Source organism: Eretmochelys imbricata, chromosome 1 (assembly GCF_965152235.1).
Source record: "Eretmochelys imbricata isolate rEreImb1 chromosome 1, rEreImb1.hap1, whole genome shotgun sequence".
NCBI lineage: Eukaryota > Metazoa > Chordata > Testudines > Cheloniidae > Eretmochelys > Eretmochelys imbricata.
Genome location: NC_135572.1, coordinates 79,363,155 through 79,382,499, shown reverse-complemented (window position 1 = coordinate 79,382,499; position 19,345 = coordinate 79,363,155). Strand labels below are relative to the sequence as shown.

At 38.9% G+C, this 19,345-nt stretch overlaps 1 protein-coding gene across 3 annotated transcripts in view; it reads left to right on the top strand.

Annotated features, from left to right (window-relative positions):
- The window catches only part of DIS3 (DIS3 exosome endoribonuclease and 3'-5' exoribonuclease), a 32,757-nt gene extending 16,093 nt beyond the window's left edge, over positions 1–16,664 (top strand). For all 3 annotated transcript variants that reach the window (XM_077812284.1, XM_077812301.1, XM_077812293.1), the window contains 12 exons: positions 303–419; positions 2,608–2,709; positions 3,684–3,748; positions 3,843–3,927; positions 4,597–4,724; positions 5,769–5,855; positions 7,083–7,239; positions 9,230–9,444; positions 11,038–11,206; positions 13,853–14,011; positions 14,576–14,698; positions 16,234–16,664. In XM_077812284.1, coding sequence (XP_077668410.1) covers positions 303–419; positions 2,608–2,709; positions 3,684–3,748; positions 3,843–3,927; positions 4,597–4,724; positions 5,769–5,855; positions 7,083–7,239; positions 9,230–9,444; positions 11,038–11,206; positions 13,853–14,011; positions 14,576–14,698; positions 16,234–16,320 — 1,494 coding nt within the window. In that variant the 3' untranslated portion in view covers positions 16,321–16,664. The remainder of the gene's footprint in view (positions 1–302; positions 420–2,607; positions 2,710–3,683; positions 3,749–3,842; positions 3,928–4,596; positions 4,725–5,768; positions 5,856–7,082; positions 7,240–9,229; positions 9,445–11,037; positions 11,207–13,852; positions 14,012–14,575; positions 14,699–16,233) is intronic.
- The last annotated feature ends 2,681 nt before the right edge of the window (positions 16,665–19,345 follow it).

Genomic DNA, 19,345 nt, shown 5'->3' with positions numbered 1-19,345 from the left:
ATTTACTAACTCCATGCTGACTCAGCTCATGAAAAGCTTGTGTCTTTTTTCTTCTGTTTGCCAGTAAATAGCAAATGCTTTAAACATTTCTCTCATAGTTCTTCTGTCTATCACTGTAGTCCTGTACACTTTGACCTAACTGTATACGAGGGAGAAGCTCTTCTATTACTGAAAGTTGATGTGACTTGTGCTCCTAACTCACTTAGGTGCTTTTGAAAATCTTACCCCAAAGTACCTTCCTCTAATGACATTTTGTAGTTTGGTTTCTACAATATGTTTGAAAAACTTATTTAAAATTTCAGGACATGAAATTTAGAGAAGACTTGAGATATCTGTGTGTTTGTAGTGTGGATCCTCCAGGCTGTACTGATATTGATGATGCATTACATTGCAGAGAACTGGAAAATGGAAATCTAGAGGTATTTTGTTCCATTATTTTCTTATCTATGGGCCATTTATTTGTCGTCATTGTCGTCCCCCCCCCCCCCCCGCTTTTCCTCAAACAACAGTGTAATGGCAGAAGGAACTGAAATGGGATTTCTTTAATGTGCAGCGCTAGAAAATGTTTTTGTCTTCACCAGTTGCAGTAATGGAGCCACTGATATCAGTACGTTAAAATGAAATGTGACTGGGTGGACAAGGAGGATTTTTAAAAATATTTCTTGAGATTAAGTTTCACTTTTCCAAGAAAGTCACAAAAAAGATTTGTTGTTTTTTGTTTTTTTTTTTAATTTTGAAATGGGTGTGCGATATGCAATGTCACTCAGCATTTAGGGAAAATGCTGCGAGAGGGCTTGTCTACACTGGCACTTCACAGCGCTGCAACTTTCTCACTCGGGTGTGAAAAAATACCCCCCTGAGTACTGTAAATTTCAGCTCTGTAAAGTGCCAGCGTAGATAGTGCACCAGCAGCTCCCAGCGCTGGTAACTATTCCCCTTGTGGAGGTGCCGTGACTACACAGCCATATAAAGCGCTGCTGCGGCGGTGCTTTAATGTTGCTAGTGAAGACATGCCCTTAGATTGCTTCAGCCAGTCTCTTAGGCCTGGTCTACACTAGAAAATTAAGTCGGTTTAACTGTCAGTCGGGTGTGAAAAATCCATTATCTCTGAATGGCGTTGTTTAGCTGACGTAAATCCTCATGCACACAGCGCTCGGTCGACAGAAAAATTCTTGCGTCAACCTAGCTACCACCTCTCAGGGAGGTGGATTACTTACTCTGACGAGAGAACACCTCCTGTCAGCATAGGAAGTGTCTACACTTAAAACGCTATAGCAATGCAGCTACAACAACGCAGCTGTGCCACTGTGGCATTTCAAGTGGGGACAAGTCCTTAAAGTGGTTGCTCGGAGAAGACATTTCTAGGCTGTAAAACATATTTAACTATAATCCCCAGTTCTCACTCATAATTTTCCCAATAATCCTGCTCTTGGCTTGAAATCTTCCAAGTGTGCTGTCTGCCCAAAGATCTTATATCTGCGGCTTCCTTTTTTTTTTTTTTTTTTTTTTTTTTTTGACACATTTGTGTTTGGCTATTCTTTAAGTTATGCAGAGATGGAATAACTAGTTAATGGCAATTTGACATACTTAGCATGAAATTAAGTCTCACTGAGGTCTGGGACTAGGTGTGAAAAACATTGGTTTTCAGTTACTGAAGATATGACCATTTGATATTAGTTGTTTTGCACATGCATTTTAATACTTCCAATGTGTAGTAGTAGGCCCTGATCCTGCACGCATTCAGAATCCCACAGGTGGACTCCTATGAGGTGATTTGTGCCCTTTGTAGTCTCCAGTGCTGATCCCTTTGTAGGGTGAGGGTCATAATACAGATGCATGTACATATGTGTATAGCTTTCCATGTTATCTGAGACTGTGCTTATATCCACGTAGCACAGGTTCACTAGTGAACTCTGGTGTCTATTTAAAAAAAGAAGTAAAAATGGAATATTAATACTAGTTAACATTAATGTTGAGAAACCAAGCCTGTAGTTCAGGAAATTTGAAAAGTTAATTTTTACCACAATGTTGTGCATGCATTGTATTTGCTAGTCCCATTTTCCATGTGTTATATTCAAACCAGTAGCCCAGTCTAGGAGTCTAAGGGATTTTTACAAAGGTTGGGAAGGTGGGGGTTGTTTGCGTTTTTTTAAGTTACTCGTAAAACACCTTTTTGCACCTCACAACTCGTTGTATTGTGTGTTTTGATATATATTAGCTTGTGACAATAATAGCACATAACACCAAAATTGTAGGGCTAGCAAACATGGAGGAAGACAAACCCAAATTGCAGTTTCACTTGGAGAGAGATTAGAGCAGTGGAGGCTGCAAGCAACAAGGAGAGTTACCATCCCAGTAAATGTAAAGTCTGTCACCTGGGCAATAGATGTGCACCCCTATCTTGTATCTACTGTAAACATCACTTTAAAGTGAAATTAAATTAAGGTTACTTGTTCATGTAATCAGTCACGGTAGTTGCTGCAGGGAAACGGGATTGTGAGGAGAGATGAAAACACAGACAGTCTTTCATATTGTGAATCTCTGCTTCAATCCATAAAATGCATACAGTGTGATATGCTGAAAACCATGTTTTTATTTCTTTCAAAGGTTGGTGTACATATTGCAGACGTCAGCCATTTTATTCGACCAGGAAATGCTTTGGACCAAGAGTCAGCAAAAAGAGGGACAACTGTATATCTATGTGAAAAAGTAAATGCTCTTTTCATAGAGCTTTCTTGTTTTGGTGGAATGTTGTTGCTAACATTTTATTTGGAGGAGACGGAGACATATCATTATCTCCAAGCTGAACAAAAGGGAGGTCTTTAGACTGTACTTAATTTGGATAATGTGTTAAAGTAAACATACATTGTATCAGGAGTCAGCCAATAGAGCAGGACTGTAGATCATTCTAAAGGTTCTCTCTGAATCACAATAAGAAATACATCACTTTAGAAGTATGTTGCATATACTGTATGTCCCAAGTAGCAGGATTAAGAGCGGAGTTCTACATACTTCTGACTCTGGAGTATTCAACTCATTGTAATTTGCAGATCACTGTCAAAGATCAGAGTTGTAGTTCATTCACTTACTGGTCATCAGCCAGAGTAGAGCTGACACAGTAATTGGTAGTTACAGTAGAACAATTGGCACAAGTACAGGATCCTAAAGTAAATACAGTGATGTGGCATTCGTAGGCAACAAGATAGTCAAAGCTGTGGAGTCTGCTCAATTTAATATAGTAACATCTGATTGGCTTTTCTCATTGCAGAATCTCTTGTAGCCTAGAAAGGCTCCATCACACAGATGTCTGTGCCCGATTCAGCTCCATTTGTTTTGTCTAACTCGCAGCAGTATATTTCCTATGGACCACCATTTCTTTTCAATAATAGCTACTGTAGAAAGAGCTGTTACAAAAACTGACACCTGTTAGATCCCACTCAGAAGGAATAAGCTTCTTCTGAAGTTGTGTATTCCTTTTTCTTATAAATCTGAAAACCTATTTTATATTTTTCATGATGAGATTAATGTCTGCTGGAAAAGCCATTTAATAAAAGCTTAGAACTAATATTTTCTTGCTGTTAAATATTTTATTGTCCTGTGATTTGGGATGGAAAGAAGTCTCTAACTAATTTAGGTAAAACTGTATGTATTGCTAAATAGTTTGTTTATCCCTTGTTTTACAGAGGATTGATATGGTTCCAGAGTTGCTTAGCTCCAATTTATGCTCCTTGAGATCTAACGTGGACAGGTATTTGTACCTAATCTATATTTAGATCTTGTCCAAGTAGCTCCAGATGTTTTTTCCATGTTTTTAACTTCGGTTGATCCTTTTTTTTTTTTAGGTTTGCATTTTCATGTATATGGGAAATGAACCACAATGCTGAAATTTTAAAAACCAGATTTACCAAGAGTGTTATTAATTCCAAGGTTAGTTATGTGTATTAAAATATTATTTTAATGCTTATAAAAACAACCTGGAAAAACTGTACTGGAAACTGAATGTCCTAAGGATCCAGAGACTCAATATATAGGAGTTTTTCCTTCTTTTCATTACTCCTTTTGTTTTTTCTACATTTTTATTTCATTTTATAATTAGAAAATGACTTTTTAAATAAAGTCAAAATAAATGCCTCGCCCGAATCAACATGTTAAGGCAATTAAACAAGAGGTTACATTTCTCTTCCTATGCTTTTTGGCCTGATATTTACATATGTTTATGAAAATATAATGGGCCTGATTTTCAGATGTGTCAAGCACCCATAACTTCTTGTGCAATCAAGGGGAGCTGCAAGTGCCCAGCAAATCTGAAAATCAGGGCTAACGTACGTCTCTGAGACACAAAAAGTACAGTGTAAAAGCCAAATTTTGTACATCTGTATATGTGTTTTCTGTTGTGTTAGTCTCAGAACACTTGAGGATGATGAGGTAAATTCAGTGTCGAGTGGTAGTCTTTGGGATTATGATTTCCTTGTTTGTGCTGGTTTTCAGCATACTTTGACAATGAACTATGGCTTGTATTTACAACAAAGGGAAGAACATTTTGCTGTTCAGTACTCAGTTGTTTTGTATTGTCACGTTGTTTGTTTTCTTTTCAAGGCATCCCTTACATACGCGGAGGCACAGATGAGAATTGATTCCTCAAGCATGAAAGATGATATTACTACTAGTTTGCGTGGACTAAATAAATTAGCAAAAATTCTGAAGAAGAGAAGAATTGATAATGGGTAAATTTGTTCAAATTGGTTTTAATGTCATGGTCTCATCTGTTTAGTTGTTTTAAATCTGTCCAACTGTATCATGCCGCTTGGTGTTAGTCTGCACTAGCCAATATAACATTTCGAAGATCAGTGTTAGATTGCCATTATAAAATAATATAGACTATGTATAAGGTAGTTATTTTAAGTTCTCCAACTATACTTAACCTTTTAATTTTCTTTTGTAAGTTTGTGATATTTGTAACAAGGTTTGCATAGCAAGCCAATTATATTTTTAAAGCCTAGCCACTTTACAAAACTTTCTGTTTAGACTTGTTTTTGGGTTAAAGGAGTGCCAGAAAGTTTCTATAGTGCGAGAGGAAAGACCATTTAGGGAATTGAGGTTCTAACTAAAACTGAAACACCTAGCAGTTCTGCTACAGCTCAGGTTATCATTTGAAATACTGTACTGTGCAAGAAACATATAAAGAAGGGTTTTTGTTTCCAGCTTTCATCTCTTACAATATTCAGTCATCTCAAGTAGGTGCGTATTTAGGAACGTTAACTTTTCTTTATCTCTGCAAGAGGAAGTAGAAAATTATATCTCCTAAAAGTACAAACACAGGATATGTGTATACTTCAAGCTGAGGGTGTAATTCCCAGTTTGAGGAGACCTACTTGTGGTAGCTTGCCACAGTAGGAGGGGTTAGCTTCCCCAAGTATGTACTAGCATCTCTGATGAGCACACACTTGGGGCTGCTAACCCCTTCCACTGCTGTAGCTACATCCTATCTTTAGCACACTAGCGTGAGTATGTCTCCTTAAATTGGAAATCACGTCCCTAGATTGAAGTGTAGACATACCCATAGAAGTGCAGTAACATTTTGGTTTGGGAATTCAGGAACTGATCCTCAGAGATGCCAAGCACCGCTAACTCCTGTTAATAGAAATAATTTGCACTTGCTTGACCTATATCACAGTCAAGCAGTATAATTGTTCAGACTACTTAAACTGAGCCTTCCAGTACTTTTTGCTGTAATACATGATTATTTTGTTCTGTTTATTGTCTTTCAGGGCTTTAACACTTTCCTCACCCGAAGTTCGTTTCCATATAGATAGTGAAACTCATGATCCTATTGATTTGCAGACCAAAGAGCTTAAGTAGGTGTTATGGGTTTCTGGTGGGAGGAGTTATTTTGTTTATTGAATAGTGCATTTGTAGAGTCCACTTACATTTGGTCAGTTAATCCTAGATGGACTATGATTTCTATGAATTTCCTAATAAGTCTATGAAGTATGTAAATCAGGGAAGGTTCATAGTAATATTTCAAATTGAGATCTTACTTTTTATGAGCGTAGACCAAAATGTTCAAATCCTGGGTTCCTAACGTTAGTGTTAATGTCAGGCTCAACATGCCCTCTCAATCTCCTGTGGGGCTACCTGACAGTTGATGAACATAGATAAGAGCTCAGTTCACCAGCTGAAAGGCAGAGGAAGTACCAGCTGAAAGGCAGCAAGCAGGGGAATGAGAGGGTAGAGTACAGCTTCCATCGTGCTTGCTGCACGTACAGGAAGCAAAAGGAGAATCCCTTCCCCAGAAGCCTGGAGCACATAGGGATGAGGCAGAGGGATCCCAACCAGCTCCCGCCTGGTGATGAGGACAAACACTGCCTGTTGGAAACACTGGACCTGAAGTTTGGGGGCCAAGGGAGGACAGCATCTGTGGGGTACACTGGGAGACAGAGATCTGGGCAGACACACAGCATTTATATACATGCACAGTGATCCCGAGATACTTTATTTTAATATAGGACATAGTGCTACTGAGGGACTTTCAGGAAGAGAGGAACTAAGCTTATCTGTGTAGCCAGCTCCTTTAAGCCCAGCCCAACTTTTAAGTCAAAATTTTTTTGACTCCATTAGATCCTCTCTCAACTTTATCTGGCATATGTGTAAATGAGTTCTTTTATGTATAGTGTGCTTTAATATTAGAACAATTATACTAGACTATTTAAGAAAATGTGAAGTGGCTTATCCCGCGATTTCCCTTCAGAATAAGTGCTGAATAAACTAATGCCATTTGATCTGATTTACAGACTTTTTATTGTGATTTTGTCCCCATTCTTCCCCCCAGATAAATTGTAGGATTGATTTAGTGTAACTTTTTGCTTCTGTCTCTACCTCCTTTTTGGACCTGTGTAAATATTTGTCTTTACATATTTTAAAATTTTGTCTACTTATGTTTGTATAAATGTTCTAAATTGCCAGTTTACTAGGCTCAGTTTTAGAATCTTGTCAAAGGTAGTAAAAAGACTTCTTTATTGAGTGCTTAAGCAAATCAAAAATTGGATATTCTTCTAACAGTGCAAAATGATTCCTGTTGACAGAGAAACTAATTCCATGGTTGAAGAGTTTATGTTGCTTGCCAATATCTCCGTAGCAAAAAAAATTCATGAGGAATTCTCAGAATATGCCTTGCTCCGGAAACACCCGGCTCCTCCTCCATCAAATTATGACATCCTTGTGAAGGCAGCAAAGTCCAAGGCAAGTTTTAACATTTTAGAATAAAGTAATTCTAAATAAAGGGCTATTCTTTGCTGTTCTGCTGTGTAGACCTCTCTCTCTAATGGGCCACTTAAATTCCATTTCTACCCATTATTTTGTGTATTGTGTTCCATTTTGTTTTTAAATCCAACTTGGCCCTGCACCATTTAGTCTATGCTTTGAGAAACTCCACCAACCCATTTGTCAAATACCTGTTTTTGAATGAAGGAAACAATACAACCTTAAATCTTTTATATCTTGTGGAAGGCTGTTTTTCCCCTCTCTAGTCTAAGAGCTTTCTTTTTAAGGTAATTGTGTTGGCTTCTAGATCATTTATGCTGGTTAATGTATTTTGCATTTATTTAAAGGGAGGGTCAGTGACCTGTAGTTAATGGGTTCTGAAAACAAATATTGCTGTTGGAATCTAGAAATAAGCATAGTATTTCATACATGACCAATCAGTGGTTTAACATAAACTAAGGTGGAAATAAATGCCAACACAACTAACCTTAAAGTTACATATTCTTGTATAACGCTTAGATCAGAGGGATGAGTTTAAGATTGGAATTAACTAAAAAGTTGTTTTGCCTTTCATTAAAGGGAAGTTGAACTTCAATCTTTTTCTGTCTGTCTATCTTAAGTACATCTTTGTGCCCCTTTTGAGTTGAACTTCTTAAAAAAGTTATTACTTTCTAGAGGCTGTGCACAATTCCTTTCAGCTTTGCTTTCTTTTCCACTATTATTCTCGTGCATGGAGCAGGGTGTTACGATGCAAGTTCTGCCCCTGACTTGGCATCCTGGATAAGTCACTCCTTAGCTGTAACATTGGGATGATGATTTTTGTGTCTCTAATCTGAAAAGTGACTGTCAAAATACCATTTTTCCCTGTGTGTATTGAGAGTCCTGTTTATCTAGTATAGTAGCTAAAATTTTACACTACTGGTTGCCTGGTAAAACCGGTAGTGCAATGGAAAAATGAGTTGGAATTTGTAAGGCCTTGTATCATCAACACTCATGTTTACAAAGATCCAGTTACAGCATCACCACTGAGGACATAATTTGACCTGGAGAATCTTTACTAGTGGTGGTGATGTTTCAGAAGGAAAGCTGGTTGAATTTGGATAGCTGGTTGAATTTGTAGGGTTGGCACTTGAAGAAACTTTAACTTTAAAACTGAGCAGACTGATCTTTCTCCTGTTTTTTTCTTTTCTTTTTTTTTCTGCATCTCAGCTTCAATCCATTGCTGAATGAAGAAATGAAAAATCAAAGTGCAGCCCAAAGAACTCATACAATTATTAATTTTAGCAAAGTCATTTCCTCCACCCTCCCTCTGCTACCCTGCTAATTAGATCTGACATTTTGCTGAATTTTTAGAATATTGGCTTTTAGCTCTTTGCTGCTGGCCCATCAAAGTCCATGTGCAGAACTGTACTGTTCTTTAAGGTACTGACATCCTATCAGATTGTCAGCACTTCTAAGGTGATTTATCAGATATGACAGAAGTTCTTAAACTCGGGGAAGGGGTTGGGGGAATGTGTTCTGGGTGTGTGAGAGAAGCTTTAGGAAAAAAGAAAACTTACTGTACAGATTCAGAGGTGGGCAGCCAGAGAGCGGCAGCTGCTGGTTGGGTACCCAGCTCTGAAGGCAGCGCTGCCGTCTGCAGCAGGGGAGAAGTAGGGATGTCAATACCATACTATGTCACCCTTCAGAGCTGGGCGCCCGGCCAGCAGCCGCTGCTCTCTGCTCTGCCTTCAGAGCTGGGTGAGCAGAGTCTGCTGGCCGGGGCCTGGGGGGTGGCGTAAACTACTACAGACACAAGGAAGGGGGGCATGATCAAATAACTTCTGAGAACCACTGAGATACAGTATGTGGGGCAGCATGTACCTGATAAGTTTGGAAGTGCTGAGATGGTGTAGTTAATTTCCTACATATGGCTTTGAAAATTTTTAAGGATTTGACAATAATATAACTCTAGCCTTCTTTCTTACAGAATTTGGAAATTAAGACTGATTCAGCAAAGGCTCTAGCTGACACTTTAGACAAAGCTGAATCTCCTGATTTCCCGTATCTAAATACACTGTTGCGAATCTTGGCCACTCGCTGCATGATGCAAGCTGTCTACTTTTGCTCTGGAATGGATAATGATTTTCATCACTATGGCTTAGCATCACCTATTTATACACATTTTACTTCACCCATCAGAAGGTAATTTACATTATGGAACTTTCAAAGGAAAGAAGAGAGTGATGAATGCATTAAAACTACTTTACATACTGCATCGTGCCTCATAATTAACAAAATTTCATGATAGTTCTTTTGATTTATATTTGAAAAGGATGACTTGTGCAGTGCTCCTGTCATCCTGGTCTGACTCCTGTGTTCCTAGGTTTGCTCTAACTCTTTCAGTCATACATTCCATAAAATAGGTCTGTTTCTGTATTTTAAGTGGAAAGTAGTACATCCTTAATGTATAATTGCATAAAAGCACATTTTTTGGATCTATTTAGGATGAGACATTCCAAACAGAACCTACAGCAGAATCTGGCTAATCGTTACCATGTAGGAGCTCTGCTGCAGAATTTGGGTGTAAAATAATATTTTAGGGGGGATTAATTTACATATATAAAATGTAGCCTTAATTTAACATTAACTTAGTAAATGACATTTCATCTGTACGTTGCACAGGGAAGCAAGTATCTTTTGGGGGAGGGATAGCTCAGTGGTTTGAGCATTGGCCTGCTAAACCTAGGGTTATGAGTTCAATCCTTGAGGAGGCCATTTAGGGATTTGGGGAAAAAATTGGGTATTGATCCTGCTTTGAGCAGGGGGTTCGTGGAGTAGATGACCTCCTGAGGTCCCTTCCAACCCTGATATTCTATGAAGTAGTTTACTATTGGCTTGAGTGAGAATGTGATTTGGAAACCAAGTGTGCATGTAAAGGGTAATTCCAATGTATATGTTTTAAAATAGGGCTTATTTTTATGGTTTCCCTGATATACAGGTGGATCTAAGTTTTATGGAAACTACCTGTGCTTATCATTACTCCCTAGATGTATCTTTAAGGCAAATGTGTTGTATATGGATAATTGAAATTCCTGTGGAATACATATGTATAACTGTCGGTAAATTGTAGAGCTGTTAACAGTCCAAGGATAATATGTCAGTAGCCAAAATGGATTTTTTTTTTTTGAGTTAAGCAAAAGTTATTGTTCTGCCATAGTTTCATACATAATCAAGTTCAGTGATGCTCTGAAAATGGTTAAAAATTGCATTGGCATTCCACGCTGAATCAATCATTCGATATTTGAATTTGCTCAGTTGACAAGGGAAAAAACTATGGCTCATCTGCCAGTGTGCAAACTCCCCCTTGAATTTGAAAGTCTAACTGTGTTTCTGGTGTACGCATCATTAATGATAAAAAGTCTGCAGGTGGAACATAGTAAGGAATTCTGTTGATGTTGTAGAAATCAGAAAGTAATTCAGTTCACTCTTACATCACTGTGCTGGCTCTGTGGCAGATTTTTTTGTCACTAAAGTAAACAAATATAATCTTGAATTCACACAGGGAACAGTTCTGTTCAGTAAAGTGATGTCTCTTTTATAGAGTTGATTATTGGCCTTCACCGCGTGCTACCATAATACCAGTTAAAGTCCCTTCTCTGGGATAAGGTTTTTTTTTTAAAAAAAATTGAGTAATTTCATTCATACAAATAAAATGAGATTCAGAAACTTCCAAAAAGAGTACATTCTGATATGTGGGCTCAGCCTTCTGTTAGTGATTTTATCTCATCCGTGCAGGTACGCTGATATAATAGTACATCGACTATTGGCAGTGGCTATACAGGCAGACAGTACTTATCCAGAACTTACAGATAAACATAAACTAGCAGACCTGTGTAAAAATCTCAACTACCGACATAAAATGGCTCAGTATGCACAAAGAGCATCAGTTGCATTCCATACCCAGGTAAGTAGTTTTGAGATGGGGTCATGCTTTTCAAACTGTAGGAAAGAGTGAACTTTTGTAATAAGAGTTACATCTGTGTAGGTAATATACGATATTGCCCTGCACAGTATACCAAAATAAGTCAAGTCTGAAGCATGTAAGGAATGGTTAAAGTTTTCAGCATTAGAGTGCTGCTTCTAAAGGACATCTTAATTTTACCTGGGATAATAGATAAGGTATCTGCAGGACTCCCTTGTACTACTTTTGTTTTTTAAAAAGACCATATATACTACAAACTACTGTAACGTATTTTTCTTTTAAAGCTTATAAATAATGCATTTTAAATTTAAAATACCTTGACATCGAGCCCAGGATTATCTGAATCCCACTACAGCAGCTAAATAGCAAAAAGTTGTGAACTATAGCCAGATAGAATCATAGAATATCAGGGTTGGAAGGGACCTTAGGAGGTCATCTAATCCAACCCCCTACTCAAAGCGGGACCAATCCCCAACTAAATCATCCCAGCCAGGGCTTTGTCAAGCCTGACCTTAAAAACTTCTAAGGAAGGAGATTCCACCACCTCCCTAGGTAATGCATTCCAGTGTTTCACCACCCTCCTAGTGAAAAAGTTTTTCCTAATATCCAACCTAAACCTCCCCCACTGCAACTTGAGACCATTACTCCTTGTTCTGTCTGTCATCTGCTACCACTGAGAACAGTCTAGATCCATCCTCTTTGGAACCCCCTTTCAGGTAGTTGAAAGCAACTATCAAATCCCCCCTCATTCTTCTCTTCCACAGACTAAACAATGCCAGTTCCCTCAGTCTCTCCTCATAAGTCGTGTGTTCCAGTCCCCTAATCTTTTTTGTTGCCCTCTGCTGGACGTTTTCCAATTTTTCCACATCCTTCTTGTAGTGTGGGGCCCAAAACTAGACACAGTACTCCAGATGAGGCCTCACCAATGTCGAATAGAGGAGAACGATCACGTCCCTCGATCTGCTGGCAATGCCCCTACTTATACATCCTAAAATGTCATTGGCCTTCTTGGCAACAAGGGCACACTGTTGACTCATATCCAGCTTCTCGTCCACTGTAACCCCTAAGTCCTTTTCTGCAGAACTTTTGCCTAGCCCTTTGGTCTTTAGGCTGTAGCGGTGCATGGGATTCTTCCATCCTAAGTGCAGGACTCTGCACTTGTCCTTGTTGAACCTCATCAGATTTCTTTTGGCCCAATCCTCTAATTTGTCTAGGGCCCTCTGTATCGTATCCTATCCCTACCCTCCAGCGTATCTACCTCTCCTCCCAGTTTAGTGTCATCTGCAAACTTGCTGAGGGTGCAATCCATACCATCCTTCAGATCATTTATGAAGATATTGAACAAAACCGGCCCCGGGACCGACCTTTGGGGCACTCCACTTGATACCAGCTGCCAATTAGATATGGAGCCATTGATCACTACCCGTTGAGCCCAACTATCTAGCCAGCTTTCTATGCACCTTTTAGTTCATTCATCCAGCCCATACTTCTTTAACTTGCTGGCAAGAATACGGTGGGAGACCATGTCAAAAGCTTTCCTAAAGTCAAGGAGCAACATGTCCACCGCTTTCCCCTCATCCACAGAGCCAGTTATCTCGTTACAGAAGGCAATTAGATTAGTCAGGCATGACTTGCCCTGGGTGAATCCATGCTGACTGTTTCTGGTCACTTTCCTCTCCTCTAAGTGCTTCAGAATTAATTCCTTGAGGACCTGCTCCATGATTTTTCCAGGGACTGAGGTGAGGCTGACTGGCCTGTAGTTCCCCGGATCCTCCTCCTTCTCTTTTTTAAAGATGGGCACTACATTAGCCTTTTTCCAGTCGTCTGGGACCTCCCCCGATCGCCTTGAGTTTTCAAAGATAATGGCCAATGGCTCTGCAATCACATCCGCCAACTCCTTTAGCGCTCTCAGATGCAGCGCATCCGGCCCTATGGACTTGAGCTCTTCCAGCTTTTCTAAATAGTCCCAAACCACTTCTTTCTCCACAGAGGGCTGGTCACCTCCTCCCCATGCTGTGCTGCCCAGTGCAGCAGTCTGGGAGCTGACCTTATTCATGAAGACAGAGGGAAAAAAAGCATTGAGTACATTAGTTTTTTCCACATCCTCTGTTACTAGGTTGCCTCCCTCATTCAGCAAGGGGCCCACACTTTCCTTAGCTTTCTTCTTATTCCTAACATACCTGAAGAAACCCTTCTTGTTACTCTTAACGTCTCTTGCTAGCTGCAACTCCAGATGTGATTTGGCCTTCCTGATTTCACTCCTGCATGCCCGAGCAATATTTTTATATTCATCCCTGGTCATTTGTCCAATCTTCCACTTCTTGTAAGCTTCTTTTTTGTGTTTAAGATCAGCAAGGATTTCACTGTTAAGCCAAACTGGTCGCCTGCCATATTTACTATTCTTTCTACACATCAGGATGGTTTGTCCCTGTAACCTCAATAAGGATTCTTTAAAATACAGATACGTTAATACACTAATTACAATGTCTGAATGAATAGTATGAACATGCTTTACTTGTGATTGTTTGATAATTGTCTTCATAACAAGCCATTATAATATCAGTTTTTAGCAAATCTTTTCATTGCCTAAACATTTGTTTTTATTCTCATGATTCATCTCTCTCACAGTTGTTCTTCAAAAACAAAGGAGTAGTGAATGAGGAGGCGTATATTTTATTTGTAAGAAAGAATGCAATTGTGGTTCTAATTCCCAAATATGGTTTAGAAGGAACAGTCTTCTTTGAAGAAAAAGACAAACCAAAGCCAAATCTCAATTACAATGATGAGGTACAATATTTAAGGGGATTTTATTCTTATTTTGGCTTTTCATTTGATAATGGGGCACAATGTCTATAAAATTCTAGTGGTTAGATGCAGGGAATGGCATAATATATTGTATCCTTGAAGTTATAAACTAATCTATAGTAACAGCAATTCATCTTCATGCTCCTTGTGTGAAAGTTTTTAAATACAGAAGGTTCTGAGGGAGAACAGCATTCATTCATTCTTAATGAAATCCAGCTACAGCATAATTATTTTGAACTCATTTTTTATTTTTTTAATTTAGTTGATACTTTGGACAGTCAGTGTTCTCTCTTAACTGGCATTTTTAGGCTTGTCGTTAAGAAACATTAAAACTACAGAGAAACTTTTTGATGCGTGTAATTTGTATGAGCATTAGGAGTTGTGAATGGTCCCTGTTATAAACTGGGAAAATACATAGCAAAATACATAGTTGGTAGCAAAAATAAGAGATATAAGATGTTGGGGATGAATTGTAAGCCTCAAGTATTCAGATATAAAGTTCCATGTTGGGGGAAAAAAACTGTTAAATATATTGACACATTCCAGGTACCCTCGCTTACAGTAGAGAAAACAACATTTTATACGTTTGACAAGGTTAAAGTAAACATCATGTTAGATGCTTCCAACATCCAACACCAGAAAATTCGTATGGCGCTGGTAGAACCCAAGGTAAGGCACAGGCTTTACAGTGCAAAGCAATATATCATTCAGTTGTCTTAAAACTATTGTATAGTAAACTTCATATTTAACTTTTAAAAAACCATTATTTCTATTTATTAGGAGATTGCAGTAACACAAATCACATCTGCTTTTAACAAAAACAAATCTGACTTCAGTGACAGTGTTTTTAAAAAAAAAAAACCCAAAGTGGCTTCTACATGCTGTGGGAGCCATATATTTTTAAAATGTAAATATTTAAGAAGATGGGGTTCTAAAGTAAATTTCACTTCCACAAAGCACCTTTTCCCACCAGTGGAAATTCAACTTGTGGATCAGAAGTAATATATGATTTGAAATTCAAAGCTCCAGCTCACAGACCATAAACTTGTAATTGACTCTCTAAAAGAGATGCAGTTAACATGCCTGTTGACATTAGTTTGAGGGTCTTTTCCCAGGTAGAGAAATATATTACTACGTAAATACAATTAATTTAAAATTCTATGGGCAAAATGATACGTTTACCTCATGCAACTATTGGTTTACTAAGAATCATAAACTTGATAAAGAAATGGCTGTTCCTTTTCACAGCAACTTCTGTATATGCCCAGCTATCTTTGCCTAGAATAAATTTTGTAAGTATTGCACAACTATAAGCTAGTACTAACAGTTAGCATCAAGACTGGATCTTTGCCTCTTCCCCTCTGCATCAAAGACACCTGTATTATACCTCATTGTATCTCAGGCTAGCTGATTTTACATGATGACAGGAGCTCTGAAACCACCAGTAAGGGATTCTGTATTTGCATTCAGCTATTTACAATTTTTAGAGATTTAAGTAATAAATAGTAGACAAATGTGAATTAAAAACAATATAGTAAATGTTAATTGGAGTCTTTTTCCATTTCTGAGTATATAATCATTTATGTTTTGGATTATTTTAGGAAAATGTTGAATCTGTTTCTAAAATATTAGATTATCCTGATCTTTGAACTCTGCCAATACAAGACTTTATTTATAATTACTTTTATATCTAGTCTTTGTCCTTGCTCTTAATAGTTTCTACCTCACTTTGCATTGTGATTGCTGTAGCAACATCATGACATTTTATATGGTGGCTTAAACTTTATCTTGATACCTACTGTCAGAGATACGTTTCAGAGTAGCAGCTGTGTTAGTCTTTATTCGCAAAAAGAAAAGAGTACTAGTGGCACCTTAGAGACTAACCAATTTATTTGAGCATAAGCTTTCGTGAGCTACAGCTCACTTCATCGGATTCATAGGATGAAGTGAGCTGTAGCTCACGAAAGCTTATGCTCAAACAAATTGGTTAGTCTCTAAGGTGCCACAAGTACCCCTTTTCTTTTTGTCAGAGATACTTATTTCACTGAAATGTCAGATGTGGTTTACATACATACCTGCATGTAACTTTTGTTGTTTGTTTTAGAGTCATCTCCTCTCCCGTTATTAATATTTTTTGACAAGAAAACAAAAACTAAATGTTTGCTTTAACCTTTTTTCTATATTTTTTTCTCCCTTTTTGATAGATACTGGGAAGTGATGTTCCAAATCAGACTACAGAGCTGAGCACTAACAGTGAACCAGAGAAAAAGAAGAAGAAGCTGAAAAAATAGCTGCATTCAAGCACCTAATAAATCAAGTTTACCTATTTTGTATTTTGAGTGTGAAGATGGAAATTTGTAAATTGAGATTTCATACAACTTTTAATTTACTTGTAAAATTTTTTTTAATAATTTTAAAACTGTTTGCATTTTTATTTCATCTCTTGCGTACCCAAGTGTTTGTAATAGTTTTTAAAACAAATATTTTGATGTTTTCATCTTACAGGTGAAAATAAATACTCATGTAAAATGAAAGAACGTTCCCAGCAGCAGTTCATTATTGTACCAGAAGTGGGAAATCAAAGGACAGAAACTTGTAACGATTTGATAAAGTAAATTATTGTACTGTACAGAAATTTTCGTTTGTTTTCTTAATCACCTGGTCCTGTGAATATTACTTCTGATATTTCTGATCACGTTAGAGTATTGGTACAGCTCCCCTCAGGAGGAGTCTGTAGAAGTACAGGGTATAAATTATGCTGTTACAGTTATACCCATGCAACAATGTTACACTTCAAATTGAAATGTTTTTACTGTCCAGGAAAGGAGAGGATTGAAAAATTCTTTAAACAAAGTTTAGTGGTATTTTTGGAAAATCCCTACTTTCCAGATCAGGATTTCCCCGATTAGTATGGCCAAAAAGGTTGAAAAAAATAACTGTAAAATTGGTGAGTTGCTAGGACCCAGCAGCAGCCTAGGCACAAGGGAGGAGGAAATATTCTCTTCTGCCTTCTCCTGCCATGTACTAACACTAATCCGTGTCCCCTTCCTCCCCTACTTCCGAGCACAAAGGGCTAAAAGGGCAGTTAGGTGTTGCAACACCGAACTCCTAGCCTGTCACCCAGTGGAATCCTCAGTCCCAAGTTAGACACTCAGGCTCCCTGTGCATTGTATGGAAAGAGTTAAATGCCTAAGAAAGGGGTTCACAGGGGCCATCAAGATGAGCAGGGAGCCACCTAAGCTAGTCAGTAAGAAGTGCTGAGGCAAAAGGTAGGGTCTCAGACCCATTCTTCAAAGGCAGTTATACACCTTACTCTGTGCTGCGGCAAGGTACCGCCCTCTAGAATTCTCAACCATGAACCTTCTTTGGACTGCTAGGCCTAAGATAGCCAATAGGAAATGCTGAAGAGAGGGGTTGGCCTAATCCTCACCCCTCAGAGATAACTAGGTCCCTATTTCTCATCAGGATTCACAGTGGTGAATCCTCTCCTGGAGTTAGGCACTTAAGTCACACCAGCAGTGTCCCCATTATAGCTAATAGCCCATTTAGAGTCTGTCCTCTGCCCGTGTTAGAGCAAGGACTTGAATCTTCCATATCCCAGGCAGTACCCTAACCAGGGGTCCATAAAGTCACAACAACCCCAATGTGTGTTTAGTTATTTGTACAGGGAGGCATCTGTAATTGTTTGGTCATCCCTATACTTGAACTGAGCCCTTGGTACTTTGCACTGTTGCTTGTTGAAAGAGGCACAAACTGCTGGATTGACCCCAACTTGGATCCTCTACTAACGGAGAGCCACAGGATAGAAGAGTTAGGTACCTCTCCCCTAGAGCCACTGACTCCTTGCAGAGTGGTTGGAATCAAGGACTTTCTTGTTTGCGGCAATCTAGAGTATTGCTGTTTGTTGTCATAACCTTTGATCCATAGCAGTAAACTGGCCAACCTACCTTATGGCTCACACTTCAGGAATATTTGTTCCACTATTTACTAAATTATAGAAGGTCTCTCCCCCACCTCCAATATCAATTAGACATACCTGTGATGGCAAGAGGGCTGAAAGAAACTAACTTTAAAAAAGGAAAATAGTTTCCACAGTAACTGGTGTTGAAGACTTTTGAATGGATAAGTCAAGAGTCCCCATTGTTTTCAATAGTGGGAGTGGCATATGCCACCAGAGGTCCTTTTTTGTCCCCTATTCCTCCCCCTTTTTGTGTGTGTGAGTAGTATTTTTCCTACCCTGGCAACTCTGTAAGGAGATATACAACTTTTTTCAAACTAAATCTTTCTTTAGATTAACTTTCAATATCACCACAAATTTAGTCTTTCCAATTAGCCTACCAATCACACAGACCTCTGATATATGGGCAACTCCCCTCATCTTCAGTTCAGTGTTGCAGCACAGCTGGTGCTACCCATCCTCTTCTCCAGCTTAGTGCCCAGACTGCTGCCACAGTAGCAGCTAGTAGTGATGGAGTTGCTTTATTCCCAACTATTTCCTGGAGCAGCTTTACTTTTAATTTGTTTTTCATGATGCAGCAAGCAATTTATAATCTTTCTTCCTCTCCCTCCTGGTAAGTGGAAACATGGTGATCTCAGCCATCCAGCCCCATCGTTGCAGTACTTCCCTTCTAGGAATCGTATGCCCTCGCTTACATAACATCAAAGTGCTTCCACAAACAACAGGGCAGTTCAAAGCAGTAGTGTGTACATAAGGCCAGTTAGGCTTCAGAGGGTAAAATAATGCTCTACCTGTGCACAGGCAGCCATTGTGCCAACCCATGGGTTTGAGTGTCAGAGGAGCATCTTAGGACAACTCTTGCCCCAAGAAGCTGCAACTCCTATGTAGAAAAGCCCAATCAGGAACATCTGAGCAGTTCAGGGTGGGTCTAAGCCAGATAAGAGCCATCCAGCTAGCTCAGCGGTAAATCCCACAAAAGATCCACGTGCAAAGGAAAAACTCATTAAAGTATCTACAGTCCCTCTCAGCTATTAAAGTGTGTCCTCAAAACCTTGGGGAAAGAACCAGGATTTGTACACAGTCCCCCTTCTTCCCACAACCAGAAGAATACAGAGTGAGACATAACTAGAAGGCAAAAGGTTCAGCAAAAAGGGCCAAGAAATCACAGCTGCACAAGCCAACTGATTCAGGCTCTGAGCAGGCAAGGTGGAAAAACAAACACTCTTCCTCCCCCTCCCCCAGAAAACTTGATACTATGTGCCCCTAAATGGCATTTATCCTATAGATTCCCTCAGAGGACTCATTAGATAAGAAGCCTAAGGGCAAATCCTTACATGAGACAGCAATTTTATTGCACC